The sequence below is a fragment of the Thalassophryne amazonica genome, chromosome 6 (assembly GCF_902500255.1).
Source record: "Thalassophryne amazonica chromosome 6, fThaAma1.1, whole genome shotgun sequence".
Classification (NCBI taxonomy): domain Eukaryota; kingdom Metazoa; phylum Chordata; class Actinopteri; order Batrachoidiformes; family Batrachoididae; genus Thalassophryne; species Thalassophryne amazonica.
In genome coordinates, this window is record NC_047108.1 from 33,658,467 (window position 1) to 33,675,866 (window position 17,400).

At 40.9% G+C, this 17,400-nt stretch overlaps 1 protein-coding gene across 1 annotated transcript in view; it reads right to left on the reverse strand.

The window, feature by feature from the left end:
• Positions 1 to 17,400, reverse strand: part of fam131c (family with sequence similarity 131 member C) — an 81,750-nt gene that overhangs the window by 62,139 nt on the left and 2,211 nt on the right. The window contains 1 exon segment of the mRNA XM_034171955.1: positions 8,366 to 8,450. Within this exon segment, the coding sequence (XP_034027846.1) occupies positions 8,366 to 8,450 (85 nt within the window).

The following is a 17,400-nucleotide window of genomic DNA, read 5'->3' on the forward strand; positions in this document are numbered from 1 at the left end:
ACCTTCACTTAATCAACACCTGAATTTAATTGTAATCATGAGGTACAAGTGGCATAATCAAAACCTTTAACTTTTGGGAACAACTGACTTTAAATTTATGAACTCAAAAATATTGTGGCAACTGATTACCTCAGTATTTTTGAGTTCTGCTAACTTGTTTGAGTTTACAGTGCAATGGGGAGTGAGCAATAATTGTGTTTCTTTTATCTTCAGTTTTCCGACCCTGCTCCGAAACGCAAAAGGCAAACGCAGTATGTATTTTGTGAGCTACTGTATCAACATGGAGATGCAACATTGTAGACTCCATGTAGATATGAACTGATTCTAAGCTTATGAAAACTCATCAATCTGTTGTTGCATTGATTAATACATCAATCATGATTTCAATATTCCATCTCTGCCAATAAAGGCTCCTAAATGTAGCACACGCTATCTTTTGCACTGGTTTACAAAAAAGTTTACAAAAGTTCTGTGTAGTTCCAGCCACACACACGGAGCAGAATTTAACCACTTCTGTGTCAGACCTTTAAGTTTTCACTTTGGTATTCCATTGCAGAATTTGACTGTTGTGTAAATAACTGAGACATTTCACACAAAGCTGGAACTTTACAGTGACGAGCAGTTGGCCATTTTTGAAACTGTACAGTAATTACCTTCATTTGAGTTTGCATAGTCTGGATTTACCACTGAGAATGGCAGCTGCATTTTGCGGAGCTTCTTTTCCACACAAATTGACTCTGCAATTTAAATGATGACTGACAAGTAATTATTTGAGTGAAAGAGTTTTCAGTTTTTCCACCCGATCGCTTCTATCAGCTCCAAAGCAGCTATAAGTGCCGCAGCTGCCTGTGTTTGTCTCACGTATTCATGAGGTTTACACGGCCTTGGTAAATATTAAATATGCTGTCAAAGTAACGAAGAAGCTTTCACAGCAAAGTTCAGCAGGGCCCAACAAATTAACACTCATAATTAATCTGCTGCAAGGCAGAAGAAAGCAAACAGGAAAGAAGATAAGAAAGTCGCACTCAAAAGGTGGAGAGGAAAATTAAAGGAGCCTGGGATTGTTCATCTGTGTCTGGTTGTTATTTTCGTGCACACTTGTGTATGTGACAGTGAAAACAAGCAGCAAAACTGCATAACTAAATGTATGATTGTTCCTGTTTCATGCAGCATACAAGAGAAATGAATACAGAGCAATATTACTTCAATATCAAATGAAAACTGTGTCACTTCTCAACACTTTCATTAAGTCTAACATAAGGACCCCTTCACACATAACACAATTGAAGCCAACCAGCGCACGAAGGAGGAATTGCATGCCAGTTGTGAAAAATCGAAGCCGCCTCTAACACCTCGTACACCTGTCACTACAACCATTCACGCACACAAGTGACAGAAAGACAGAGCGTGCCAGTGAGAGCCCATTTGATTCCTCTCACGGCAGGTGTCGGCCAAAATCCAGGTGATACACACGAACATCTAATACTGCTTGCGGACCATTTAGGAAATGTGTGGCCATTCGCAGTATTAGCACAAAAATAGTGAGCAGACTATCACTTTCAAGCTGGATGTGAAATTTCTCTAAGTGCCCCCACGACTGTGGAGTTGCCAAGTATACATGTGGCATGGCAGAGCGTCGGCTCACCCCACAACATGTGGCATGCGTGTGGTTCGCCCCCCCCCCCCCCCCCCCCCCACCTCGCAGGTGAGGCACCTCTCATCTGATCACAGAGTGACAACTTGGTGTGTGTAATGAACGGACAGAGGGGTGTGGCTGGCTGCCAACAGCAGCAGCTGTTGAGATCTCTGGCCCTGGATGTCACAGCTGCAGAACACGTACCGTGTTTTCACAGACAGGATCTTACTGTCCACCGTGATGCGTGTGTGACTGCTTGCTGTCCTCACATGGAAATACATAAAACCATATATCACTTTTGTGATGGGTGGGAGAGCGCACACAGCGTGGACATTGACAGGCTGTCCCAGCTGAAACGGACCGTCAGATCATGTGGATACGCAACAGGCGATCTGAATGTCACGTCTGTCTGACAGGACATGCATGTCGGGTGGACTTGCACGCGGGCCCAGCCTGACACACGTGTCCTGTGAGTGGCGCACCACAGGACAAGCCAACAGTGCGACAAATACACCACTTTCAGTCACATATCAGCAGAAATGCGCCGTAACAAACGCCATTTGGTCAGTTATCATGGCGCTTTTTTCTTTTTTTAAAAAAAAATACATTTATTTCCTTGTTGATTTACCAGGGCCAAACAAATTAACACTGATACTTAATCTGCTGCAAGGCAGAAGAAAGCAAACAGGAAAGAAGATGAGGAAGTTGCACTCAAAAGGTGGAGAGGAAAATTGAAGGAGCTTGGGATTGTTCATCTGTGTCTGGTTGTTATTTTCATGCACACTTATGTATGTGACAGTGAAAACAAGCAGCAAAATTGCATAACTAAATCTATGATTGTTTCTGTTTCATGCAGCATACAAGAGAAATGAATACAGAGCAATATTACTTCAATATCAAATGAAAACTGTGTCACTTCTCAACACTTTCATTAAGTCTAACATAAGGGCCCCTTCACACATAAAACAATTGAAGCCGACGAGCGCACGAAGGAGGAACTGCATGCCAGTCATGAAAAATCAAAGCCGCCTCTACGCCTCGTACACCTGTCGCTACAACCATTCACGCACACAAGTGGCAGAAAGACAGAGCATGTCCTGTGAGAGCCCATTCGATTCCTCTCGCAGCAGGTGTCGGCCAAATTCCAGGTGATACACATGAACATCTAATACTGCTCACGGACCACTTAGGAAATGTGTGGCCATTCGCACTATTAGCACAAAAATAGCGAGCAGACTATCACTTTCAAGCTGGATGTGAAATTTCTCTAATTGCCCCCACGACTGTGGAGTTGCCAAGTATACATGTGGCATGCCAGAGTGTCGACTCATCCCACAACATGTGGCATGCGTGTGGTTCGTGCCCCCCACCTCGCCGCCCCCCCCACCCCACCCCACAGGCAAAGCACCTCTCATCTGATCACAGAGTGACACCTTGGTGTGTGCACTGAACGGACAGAGGGGTGCGGCTGGCTGCCAACAGCAGCAGCTGTTGAGATCTCTGGCCCTGGACATCACAGCTGCAGAACACGTACCGTGTTTTCACAGACAGGATCTTACTGTCCACCGTGATGCGTGTGTGTCTGCTTGCTGTCCTCACATGGAAATACATAAAACCATATATCGCTTTTGTGATGGGTTGGAGAGCGCACACAGCGTGGACACTGACAGGCTGTCCCAGCTGAAACGGACCGTCAGATCATGTGGACATGCAGCAGGCGCTCTGAATGTCACGTCTGTCTGACAGGACATGCGTGTCGGGCCGGACTTGCACACGGGCCCAGCCTGACACACGTGTCCTGTGAGCAGCACCCCGCAGGACAAGCCAACAGTGCGACAAATACACCACTTTCAGTCACGTGTCAGCAGAAATGCGCCGTAACAAACACCATTTGGTCAGTTATCATGGCGCTTTTTTCTCTTTTAAAAAAAATACGTTTATCTCCTTGTTGATTTTAGCCATTTCATGCTCCTGTTACAACAATTTGATTGTAGCGCAGTGGTAAAGTTTCTGGTAATCAGAGCTTTTGTAAATTGCAGGTTCGAATCTTGTGAGTGGCATTTATTTTTTATTTAACCAAGGTTATGTAACCACAGGGTTCTGTATTGCATCCCCTTTTATTTATTATTTATATCAACCAAGTGATATTCACTAATTATACAGCTGGTTTATATTTTATTGTTCTCCACATCAGCAGTGCGATGTGGTGCAGCTGCTTGTACTGTGTTCATGTATGCGCACGATGGTTCGTGGTTCCCCATTTCGTATTTGGTTTGTGGATTTTCTTCTGGTTTCTGCATCTTTCGCGTTATGTATGAAGGGGCCCTAACAGTGGTACCTGTTATGAACAATCAAAAACAGACAATTTTGAGAAAAAAGTCCCAAAGTTAAAAACTCAAAGCTACAAAAGTGAGTACAAGTATGAGTAGCCATTAATGAAACACATTTAAATCATCACTTTTACAGCTACTATTTTTCAGAGAAGTCAGGGGGCAGACACACTAACACTTCCAAACAATGACTAAAAAAGTCATTTAAATCTCTCGGTAATAAAGAGAAAGGAAGCCAACATACTTTAGTCATATTTTTCAAAGCTTTTAAGTTGCAAATGCATTGTTCAGTGGTTTTAAGTTGTTTCCTGTAAACTAAGAATTTTTATTTTATTTTTATTTTTTATTTTTGAAAGGACATGCAACTAGGTAGTGACAACTGAAAAAAAGAGAAAGCTGTCAGAAGCACACGATAACATAACACAGACAGAAAAACCGTACAGAAAACGGGGAGCGTACGTTCTAAAAAATGAACCGCTGTCTCAACGAGAAAAAGTGATGTAACAATTTCCATAGGTTTTTTTTTTTAAGTTATTTCAACTTAACTAAAGTTATTTCAACTTAACTAGAGACACCTTGTGGCATTAAATCAGTTGAAAGTTGAAATAACTAAGTTGAAAGAACTTTAAAAAAAATCTATGCAAATTGTTACATCACTTTTTCTCGTGACAACAGTTCTGTTTTTAGAGTGTACGTAAATTGCACAAGATTTTTGTGTGTGAGTTTATGTTACCCTTAATTGGACTAAGCAATTGAAGATGAATGTGTGTGTGTTTATTCTGAGCAGATCAACATGTTCAGCTTTGAGTTACAGCTTAAAATTACAGTACCCAGACCATATTTGTCTTTACACGTCCCCTTGTCCATCAAACACTGATGAATTTGATGCCAAAGACCAACATTTATCAGAAACACAGCACAATATTTACCTCCTCTAGTTGGAAACAAGGAAAACAGATCAAGGATTCACCATATAGAGTTCATTATGTAAAAAGTTTAAGGATCCAGTGATCAAATTCATATTTATTTACTTTAAGACTCAATAAAATGTTCAATTTCAATTCAATTTAATCGGCTTATAAAGTGCCAAATCACAACAAAATCTAAATATACTAAAATACATCACAATTGTACACATATCAAATTGTGGTATGTGTACAATTGTGACGTATTTGTTTTAGTACATTTAGTCATGGACATGAATATTGTTATTTTGATATGAAACAGGATAACAAATGACCTGCCAGTGGGTTTATATTTGATTTCATTAGTGTGTTTCAGTTGAAATTTACATTTTCAAATTTATGCAATGTTCATTTACATTTTCAAATAAAACTGCTTTTAAGCGGCTTTTGAGTTCATTTTTGGGTTTCACATATACCATGCGATTAATCATGATTAATCACAGAAAGTCATTGAGTTAATGCGATTAAAATTTTTTATGTTTGCCCACCCCTAATATATATATATATATATATATATATATATATATATATATATATATATATATATATATATATATATAAGAGTTCTGATGCAAAGCTCAGTATTTTTTTTTAAATGGAGAAAAATGCAGCTGAAAATGGAGATTTAAAGGAAACCATACGAGGGCTGTCAATAAGTAACGGTCCTTTTTATTTTTTTCAAAAACTATATGGATTTCATTCATATGTTTTTACGTCAGACATGCTTGAACCCTCATGCGCATGCGTGAGTTTTTCCACGCCTGTCGGTGACGTCATTCGCCTGTGAGCACTCCTTGTGGGAGGAGTCATCCAGCCCCTCGTCGGAATTCCTTTGTCTGAGAAGTTGCTGAGAGACTGGCGCGTTGTTTGATCAAAATTTTTTTCTAAACCTGTGAGACACATCGAAGTGGACACGGTTCGAAAAATTAAGCTGGTTTTCAGTGAAAATTTTAACGGCTGATGAGAGATTTTGAGGTGATTCTGTCGCTTTAAGGACTTCCCACGGTGCGAGACGTCGCTCAGCGCTCTCAGCCGCCGTCATCAGCCTGTTCAAACTGCAAACCTCCACATTTCAGGTTCTATTGATCCAGGACGTCGTGAGAGAACAGAAGTTTCAGAAGAAGTCGGTTTCAGCATTTTATCCGGATATTCCACTGTTAAAGGAGATTTTTTTAATGAAAGACGTGTGGACGGGTCCGCGTGTCGGGACGCAGCCGCCGCGACGCTCCGCCACAGGAAAAACACCTCTGTTGAAAGCCTTAAGGACAAGTTGGAACATGTCCTGCCTGTTAAACAATTTCTCATATACTCACTCCACTGAAAGCCATCAAAAGCCGCCTGGATTTTACAAATGGTTATCAACACGGAGGTGTTTTTCCTGTGCCGCCGCACCGCGTCGGCTGTGTCCCGACGCGCGGACCCGTCCGCACGTCTTTCATTAAAAAAATCTCCTTTAACAGTGTAATATCCGGATAAAATGCTGAAACCGACTTCTTCTGAAACTTCTCTGTTCTCTCACGACGTCCTGGATCAATAGAGCCTGAAATGTGGAGGTTTTCAGCTTGAAACAGGCTGACGACGGCGGCTGAGAGCGCTGAGCGACGTCTCGCACCGTGGGAAGTCCTTAAAGCGACAGAATCACCTCAATCTCTCATCAGCCGTTAAAATTTTCACTGAAAACCAGCTTAATTTTTCGAACCGTGTCCACTTCGATGTGTCTCACAGGTTTAGAAAAAATTTTGATCAAACAAAGCGCCAGTCTCTCAGCAACTTCTCAGACAAAGGAATTCCGACGAGGGGCTGGATGACTCCTCCCACAAGGAGTGCTCACAGGCGAATGACGTCACCGACAGGTGTGGAAAAACTCACGCATGCGCACGAGGGTTCAAGCATGTCTGACGTAAAAACATATGAATGAAATCCATATAGTTTTTGAAAAAAATAAAAAGGACCGCTACTTTATTGACAGCCCTCGTATTTGGAAATGCACAGTCTTTCATCAATAAAATGAAAAGAGTTTGATGAAATTCTTTCATATTTTGCACACTGATGGTCCCTTTGCCAAGTACATGTTGGCCTCAATTAAAAATTTATTTGGAGATACTGGGTTTTGCATCTGAACTCTTCATATACACACACACACACATATATATATATATATATATATATATATATATATATATATATATATATATACACACTGATTAACATCACTTTGAACAGATGGAATCAGTTAATCAGTGAAATCACCTGGTGGAGTGTGTGGTTGTAAAGAAAACCTGCACCCTCTTGGCCCTTCCTGGAATGAGTTGAATACCCCTGGTTTAGATTTTGCATTTCTCTTTCCTTGTGTCTTGTTTTCCCTTCATGGTGTGTGTCATAAGTCTGTCTCTGTGTTGTTGGGCAGGGTGTCTGTGTTCCCTCTTCCGACCTGCCATCTGATACTTGGCAGCTGCTGTATCTGCTCACCTGCAACCAATCTGCAATCAAGCCTCTGCAGGATTTAACCAGAGCTCAGACATTCAGATGCTGCCAGATCTCAGTCTCCGTTGTGGTACTGACGTCTAGACCTAATATCTGAGGGGATAGTTTCACGTTTTGTATTTCTAGTGTTGTCTTCCTGAAACATCTGTTTAGCTTTTCTCTCTGTGCTTCAGCTCTGCCACGCCCGATCCATTCATATTCGACTTCTCTGCCTGCCCTGCCCAGTTGTTCCTGTCTACAGTGTCAGACCACTCCAGCCAAACCTCCCTGCATCTCACCCAAAATAAACTGTAAAGCCTTTCTGTTTCCAGGTTGTGTATGCACTTTGGGCTCTACCTGTTAGCTCCTGGGTCAACCCTAACAACTACGGTGGCTTATTGGTTAGCACTGTTGTAACACAGCAAGAAGGCCATGGGATTGATTCCCACCTGTGTGGAGTTTGCATGTTTGCTTGGGTTCACTCTGGGTGCTCCGGCTTCCTCCCACATCCAAAGACTGGCGTCCTGTCCAGGGTGTATGCCACCTCACGCTTTGTGACTGCTGAGATACGCTACAGCCCCTCATGACCCTTTAAATAGAGTAAGCGAATGAAGATGTGTGACTGAGTTCTTCACTATGGGTTCTGGGGCTTTGTTTTTTTTTTTCCTTCCATTCTTGGAATTGGTTCTGAAGCCTTGGTTCTATCAGATGGTGTGCATGTTCACTTTTGTTGCACTGATTTTCTACTGTTTTCAATATGGTCTTTCTAATATTTTTGTTTTTGATTGTTCATAAGAAAAATCTCTGTCTACTTAGACTTAATGTAATTACTGAGATATCATGCAACATTGAATCATTTGACATTAAACTGCTGCTTGTATACGGTACATGTGATTCATAATCACAGTGTAAAGTAAATGTGCGTGCATGCGTGAATGCATGCGCGTCCAAGCGTATGTGTGTTGTCTCACCCATCAGTGATGACGTGGCCAGTTCACCGATGTCATAATGGTTTGTTTTATCTGCCACGTTCCCATTGGAAGGATTTTGCTCATCCTGCAGAACAAGATGCAGAAGAAAATCACAGTTTCTCATCTTTGGTCACTCTTGTCTTCTTTGTTGTCTTTGCACTTCACATTATTTTGACAGACATCATGATCCACTCAGATCACAGTCCCACTTCTAACCTCCCCAAATGGTCGAATTAAATGATGCCTGTAGTCATGGTAACACGCAGCCGGAAGCATACACATTAAATAGCAAATTAAAGAGAATATACTGCAGTTAAAAAGAGACCTTGAGAAGTGTCTTCTATATTTGTTTTCTGTTTTTTTTTTGGTGAAGTTTCACAGCAGCAGATGGAGACGGAACACGACATCACACTAACACAGACCGTGCAAACACTGAAACAAACAACATAAATAAACAGTATAAAAATTGCAAAGAGCAGCAACAGCACAGACCAAATTAAAAAGAAAATACATAAAAAATACAACTTCTGAGGTTTTGTGTTGATGTGTCAGGTCATCAAGGAAGACAACAAACATCATCATGGCAATAAATTGAAGTAAACTAATTTTTAAAAATGTGGTGTGTTGGATTGATGAGTTTTAGTAAATTGATGTCTTAATGTGAACTGAAAATGCCCTTGAGCAAACACAGAACAACAAATTGTGATTTTATCTGAAAAACACCACCACCACAACACAAACAAGCAAATAAAAAAAACAGCAGTTACCATGGAGTCAAAACCATTAAAAACACATCGTGGCCACATAAATAGGTAAAGGATATTCTAAACTTACTGTTAATTAATTTAGATAAATTCATTGAATAAATAAACATATTGAGTGTGTTAGTAGCCAACTATTACCTAAATTTTATTTTTACTTCTTTTGTTTATGCTTTACTAGCATATCAACCTCACATCAAATTTATTAATTTATTTATATTAAAAATATGGCAAATTTGAATGTCAAATAGAACATCATATTAACACCTTAAATATACAGATAGAAGTTAGTACACAATATATTTGCACAGCTCCACAAGATAACTGTAATCCAGCCCAGTTACAATAATAATACGCTAAATATGTTTTGTCATAAACATTGTGTTGAAAAGTAAATGGGTGAGCATTGAGCTGTCCACTTACATTTTAGTGTTTGAGGCATAAATAATATGATTTTTGAGTTGGTGCATAGAGAAACAATCAAAAGACAATTGGTACAAATCAGACATATAGAGTTGATAATAAGCCCTTTTGCTGCCTTGAGGGGACTTTGTCAAATTTACTTATATAATTACTGAATTATTTCAATAAAGTATTTCATCACCATGTTTATTTCATTCATACATTCATTTTGTGACACTTATTGAGGTCCAGGCCGCAGTGGCAACAAACTACGCAACTCAGACCTCAATTCCTCATCCTCGGTCAAGTCCTCCAGCTCTTCCTGGGGGATCCTGAGGCGTTCCCATCCTAGCTGGGAAAAATAATTGCTCCAGTGTGTCATACAAGATGGACGTGTCTGGAAGATCTCCCTCGGGAGATGACCAAGAGGCATCCTCAACAGATACCTGAAGTACTTCAGATGGATCTTTTCTATGTGAAGGAGCGATGGCTCCACTCCGAGTTGCTCCCAGATATTCCAGCTTCTCACCCTGTCCCTGAGTGTAAGCTCAGACACCCTACAGGGGAAAATCATTGCCGCTGCATGTATCCATGAGTCATTCTTTTGGTCATTACCCAAAGCTCATGAACAAAGGTGAGGACAGGAACATAAATCAACTGCTTTATTGAAAATCTCACCTTCTGGCTCAACTCTTTCTTCAGCGTGACAGTCTGGTACATCGTCCACAGGACCTCAACACAGAACTGACAAAGGCAGGTGCAGTGTGCATGTGTCCATGTCTCCAGCTGCTGGGGTCCTCAAAACTGAAGCACCTACATCAGGGGTGGGCAACTTGTTCCAGAAATGGCCAAGAGGGTGCAGGTTTTCTTTGCAACCACTGACTCCACCAGGTGATTTCACTGATTAACTGATTCCATCTGCTCAAAGTGAACATCACTTTGAGCAGATGGAATCAGTTAATCTGCTCTAGTTGTGAGAGTGTTGCAGAGGCACATACAGGCCTGGCATCATATATACAGTACAACAGTGTTTTTTAGTGGTTTCATGTGTACGCAAATATTTCTTGAAATGATGCCATGTTTATAGAGCACTTTTCAAAAACGACAAGAAAAGAAATTGTACAGGGAAATTTTCGGTTCCGTGTGGAGAAGACATCAGTCCATACAAATACTGGAAAGTGTCAGAGCCACAACACATCCCTTATAAACATCACTTTTCAGTGTGAAAAATTGAGAGGAGTTGTCACAGTAGACTCATGGTAAGGACTCTTTAAAATTTAAGCACTTACTCAAAACCTGAGGGATAGAAATATTTATGTCAGTCAGTACAGACCGCCACCTGCAGTCAGTACTGCACCACCTGTGTTGAAACCGCGCTGCCCCAAATCACAGTCACCTTGGTTCAATGATTACCTGTGTGACCTCAAGCATAAAGCAAGAGGTCTAGAACAGAAATGGCGTCGTTCAAAATTAGAAGTATTCCACCTTGCGTGGCGTGATGCTATCTTAGACTATAAGCATGCACTACTGGCTACAAAGCGGACCTATTACTCTGATTTGATCAACAAAAACAAGCATAACTCAAAGTTCTTGTTCGACATGGTGGCGACACTTATTCATGGACAACCACCTGTAGTTCGATCTCCTTTTACAGCACAAGATTACCTGGATTACTTTGAGAAGAAAATAGATGACATTAGGTTGAACATATTCCAGCATGCCTTAACCCAGCCACTACACCCTGCTATTGAGGTGGGCACCACTACTGAGGTATTACCTAGATTTACAGAATTTGATAGTATCTCTCTAGGCATGCTGATGAAACTCGTAACATCAACAAAAAGCACAACCTGTTTATTTGATCCTATACCAACAAAACTGTTTAAGGACCTGTGGCCCACTCTTGGGCTGATTGTGCTGGAAATTATTAATCTTTCTCTAACTTCTGGATCTGTTCCTAAAGTGTGTTGAAAAAACTATCGGCCGATATCAAATCTATCATTTTGCTCTAAAATTCTGGAAAAAGTGGTGTCACGGCAGCTCGTAGACTATCTTACTGAGAATAATCTCTTTAAGCCACTGCAGTCTGCTTTTAGAAAATATCATTCCACAGAGACGGCTCTCACTAAAGTGGTGAATGATCTTCTGCTTACAATGGATTTGGACACCACTGCGGTTCTGTTTCTTAGATCTCAGTGCTGCATTTGATACAGTGGATCATCATATTCTACTTGATAGGCTGGAAAATCATTTTGCCTTGCATGGCTGACGTCATACTTGACCAGTCGTTCTCACTGTGTTTTGTACAGTAACACTACCTCTAACCTTAGTGACATGAAATCTGGGGTTCCACAGGGGTCTATCTTAGGCCCCCTGCTTTCCTCCCTTTATATAGCACCCCTTGGGCACATATTGCGGTGTTTTGGGATTACCTTTCACTGCTATGCAGATGATACTCAGTTATATATGCCAATAACTGCTGGTAATCTCTTTCATATAAAATCCTTGGAAGATTGCCTTGCAGCAGTGAGAAGTTGAACGTCTAGAAACTTCCTACTTTTAAACTCTGATAAGACTGAAATGATGGTTCTTGGTCCAGTGAGACATCGGCATCTATTTGACCAGTTAACACTCAGCCTAGGCTCGTGTGTCTTACATCACACTGACAAAGTGAGGAACCTGATCCTTCGTTGTCCTTTGGCCTCCATATTAGAAATATTACAAGGACTGCTTTCTTCCACCTGTGAAATATAGCGAAGATTCGTCCCATCCTGTCTATGGCTGATCTTGAGACCCTGATCCATGCGTTCATCTCTTCTAGATTAGACTACTGCAATGTTCTATTTTCTGGTTTACCGCAGTCTAGCATTAGGGCTCTCCAATTGGTTCAAAATGCTGCAGCCAGACTTTTGACGCGAAGCAGAAAGTTCGACCACATTACACCCATTTTGGCATCCCTTCACTGGCTTCCTGTCCCAGTGAGATCAGATTTTAAGGTTCTACTACTAACCTGTAAAATTACCTCCCTACCTAGGTGACCTAATTAAACCTTACGTACCGGCCCGGGCTTTGCGTTGTAAGGGTGCAGGACTACTTTGTGTCCCTAGGATGAATAAGAAGTCCGCGGGTCACAGAGCTTTCTCTTATCGTGCCCCTGTTTTGTGAAATGATCTCCCTGCGTCAATAAAACAATCAGATTCTGTGGAGATTTTCAAGTCCAGACTTAAGACACACTTCTTTTCCCTTTCATATGGCTAGCATACTGGTACAGTTTTGTTTTACACTTTTTACTCTTTTAATTCATTTTATTAGTAATTGGAGTGGGCCGTGGCCTCAACTTTAAATAAATTTTATTGACGTTTAGGGCTATAGGCCGGTGATCACCTTAGTATTTCTTCTGTTTTTCTTGTTGATTAATGCTGACAAATTATACAGTATTTTTTGTCTTTCTGATGCCTGATTCTGTTTTTTCTCTCTGTTTAAGGTGCAGCTCCATCCACAGATGGGAGTTGTATTTGTGTTGGCGACCCTCCTGTCCTGTGCACCATCAGCAATTCTTGCATATTCATCTGTGAATTGTTCTGTGAATTGTTTCTGTAATTTATGTTTGTAGTATGGCCCAAGCAGAGGGTCACCCCTTTGAGTCTGGTCTGCTTGAGGTTTCTTCCTCAGAGGGAGTTTTTCCTTACCACTGTTGCTCTGGGGGTTGGTAAGGTTCGACCTTACCTGTGTGAAGCGCCTTGAGGCAACTCTGTTGTGATTTGGCGCTATATAAAGGAAAATAAATTGAAAAAATTGAATTACAGACGTTGTTTATCTGCAGACAAACACCTCTCAGTGTTCAAAGTAAGCCTCTCCAGCATTGTGAGGGTGACAACCACGTTTTTATCTCTGATTTTTAGCTTTCATGAACCAACTTTACTTTTTCTAACCTCAGCAAGTAATCCTTCAGCTGAACTTCTAAATCATGCAAATCACTGCGAGCTGAGTTATGAGGTTCCAGGCAGCCATGTGCACAATATCCTGCTCTCCTAATCACATCATGTGTGAGATGACTCAACCCACACATGTTTTTCTTTCCAAGAATAATGGTGATAATGACAACAACAGCCTGCATTTTTTTTTAATAAACTGTGCTGCAGTCATGCCCCAGCTGAACAAGGTTTGATCAATGCCCTTGTGGCGTCCACACTCACAATATGGCAAGACAGACTGCAAATCAACTTTTTAAAGTATGTTTTATTGTTCACACTAAAAGTAGAAGGCTTTTTAAATCAAATCAATATGTGCACAAGGCACTGTGGTTACAAGTCAATACGTTAAAGCCCGTGCACACACAGTACAGCAGTCATCTTCATGTGAAATGAGCAAAGTGTGAAAACTGAGTGCAACATGAGCGTTTGTTTTGTGACAAACTGCAGCATCACAAAAAACCTTTCAGTTACTTCATTTATTTTTTACTTTTGCAAGGCATCTTTCTTACTGAACAATATTGATTAGTAAGTAATAAATGTGTCCTATTCAATGTTTAGTTTATGATTTCATACACGACTGAAACACCATTTTCGTTCATTTCAAACAAAGACAAGACAGAGGTCACTTTTTGGCAATGAGCAAAAGAGAGACCCACAGTCACTGTAGACATTTGAAGAAAATCCTGAATTTAGAAATCGTATTAATGTCAACTCACACAGATGTTCTACCTGGCTGCTCTCTGCACCGCTGGGATCAGACTGAGGACTCCGGCAAGAGCAGAGGTGGGGGGGCTCTGGATTTATGTGCATGAGGATTGGTGTAACAGTAGCATGATCATCGAGTACACGTCTGTTAGATGCTGGTGTCACCAACCAAACGGTCCTCCCTAAAAACTGGTCCTGCCTTCACTGCGCATGCATCATTTGGGACCACAGCAGCACGTCTGAGACTCACTCTCTGAGTCTGACTCTCTTCACCCAAAGCGACCAAAGGGAATAATGTGATTATTAACCATCAGGTGACAAAGAAAAGCCTCTTAAATCATTCTAAAGTCTGTTTTAAGCAGAAACAAGGTGATAATCAATGAATTGCTAATGACGCTCTGAAATGACGGAGGCGGAGCAGCACGTCAGACTCAGGCGTGCTGCTGCGGCGCTCTGATCGCTTCCTCCATCTTTTATTATGAAATAATGCTGAATTTATGTGGAAATGATTGTTGTACAAAATCTTCAGATATCTGTCGCTAAGATAGATGATGACTGGAGTGCAGTTTGAAGCAGAAACGAGGTGATAATCACAGAATCGCTGCTGACGCTCAGAAATGACGCTGCTGAGATGTGAAATAATGTATGGGCAGTGAAGGCAGGGTGGACCGAATTTTAGGGGGGACTGTTCGGTCTGCGACACCGCCCTTATTTTCTCTGATCGTTTGCATGATCCCATCGGATGCTAATGCTAGCACAGCGCTCTCTCTCCTGCTGAACGGCATAAATGAGCAGCAGTGGGCCCACCTTGATGGCATTCACATGATAGCTGGGGATGTTAATAAGACCAATTTAAAAGCTGTACTCCCAAATTTCCACCAGCCCTTCAAGAGCCCAACAACAGGAAGAAACACTCAGAGGCTAATGACCTGGTGTTCAGACACCAACCTGGTACTGAACGCCAAAAAAGCAAAGGAGATCATCATGGACTTAGGAACAGATCTGACACCCCACCCCCCACCCATCTACATCAACAGCGAGTGTGTGGAGAGGGTCCACACAGGCAACTCACTGTGCTGTGTGCACTCTGACCTGCTTGTCCAGCCCCCATGTAATCATGTCTGTGAACCCATACCCCCCAGCATGCACACATATGGTGGGGGAGCGGCGGGCACAAACCACATGTATGCCACATGTGTTTCAGGGGGAGGGGGGAGCGTGACACACGTGTGAAACACATGCATGTTGGAGGCAGCTACAATTTTTAAAATATTGCATACGATTCCTGCTTCATGCGCACTTTATGCACAATTCCACCACATCCGTACTATGTGTGAAGGTGCCCTAAATTATGTAATTATGTCTAACACCCCCTGTAAAGTTGCTGTAACTTGTGTGTTGGATTTTGCAACATTTGTGATCAGTGATCCACTTATACTGAGACATTTGACATCAGTGGTGGGCACATTTCCGATAATCCGATAACAGATCATTATCAAAGATAATGTTTTCATTATCGGATTATCTTTTTAGATAACTTTAAAAACCATTATCGGACCAATTATCTTTTGATTAATTTTTGTCTGGTAACTTTTAGACTGATAAACAAAATAAACAAAGCTGAACAGCAACAAGCATTTTTTAAATTTGAAATCAGTTCAGCACCTACCTGTTAAAAGTTTTGTAACAGATGGACAGTTATACCCTCTGCTAATAGAAAAGAGCCGCTTCTATGAAAAGCATCTCTATCCTCTATAGACAAAGACGAAAAGGCAAAAAAAAAAATAATTTCCTTTAACACCATAGTTTTATAATGTTCTGAAGTTTTATAAAGTGAAAATATCAGATAGATGTTTTAGTTTTAAAGTAATGTGCTAATTTTTAAGGTTTTGTGAGCACATGCTGTTTCCAGCAGTGCATTATGGGTAGGATGATGTAATCTCAGTACAATCACGACAGGACAATTGCATTTCAGACACTCTGTTCAGGCTCCACGGACAACAGCATTAAACTCTAATGCCTAAAACTCTCATGAATATATTCTCTGGGTTTATAGACATTGTTATTGTATTTGTGTTTGTTAAATTCCACGCATTTTAAATGTAGCAGACAGGTATTATCTGGAATTTTGTTTTCAAGGCCTCTACTGCCATCTACTGGCCAGTAGTGTTCATGGCAGTATTCGCCCTAAGTACTAAGCATCTGGGCACCAAATCAACTTTTTGGCTTTGCAAATGGCTTTTTTTTTTTTTTTTTACAAATGAAGTTTAAAAACAAAACAAAACAACAGCAGAAAAAATAAATAAATAAAATAACATTACAAGACAGCTCTGTGGTGTTTGCACATGCACAGTGCGAGCGGTTAGATGCTTGTAGCTCTTCAGCAGCAGGATACCCTCACGACGGCTGACCACAATAATATCAAACAGGTTTGATTTTAATTGGACCATACGATCGGCGATCAGGAGGTGGTCCTGAGATGTTAAACGCAGCTTGTTACTCCAAGTACACTACACGATGCAGGATGCGCGATTAACCTGAAACTCAGTCCAAAAAATTCCTCCTTGAAAAATCATCGTACAGTGTAAAGCACATTTTACAACATCATAAAACGTGCGCACATTCTGTCCACATGCAAAACATTTTGCGATGACACTTTCAGGGCTCCGTAAAAATGTCTGTTTTTACAAATAAAAAAAAATGGAATATTTTACAAAAGCACATTTATCTGTAAACACCAACACACGACAGATGTCACATTAACGTGTTGGTTTACATAATGAATGACTGAACCAATCAGTGTTTAGCAGAGGCACTTTTACCCAGAATCCTTTGTGATCTGTCTGTGTTTGTTACAAAACCTCAGAATTAGTGCATTATTCAACATTAAAAGATATATGCTATATTTTAACTTTGTACAAATGACAGAATTGATATTAATGGAGTTATTCTATCGGTATTAATGTTATTTATAAATCAAAACCATAAGTCAGCATGACTTTATTTTTCAAGACCTCCGCCTGACCGGAGCGTTGTAACTAATAGAGAGTTGGCTTTATGGCTGCTCTCAGAGTCTCTCTACTGGGAGCTCTGTAGTGAACAAGTGCTTCCAGCAGGGGCAGAATGTTCAAAGACAAAAGTGTGGTCTCATTGTTTGGGTCTGTTGTTACTTTTAATATTGCTAGAAGCTATT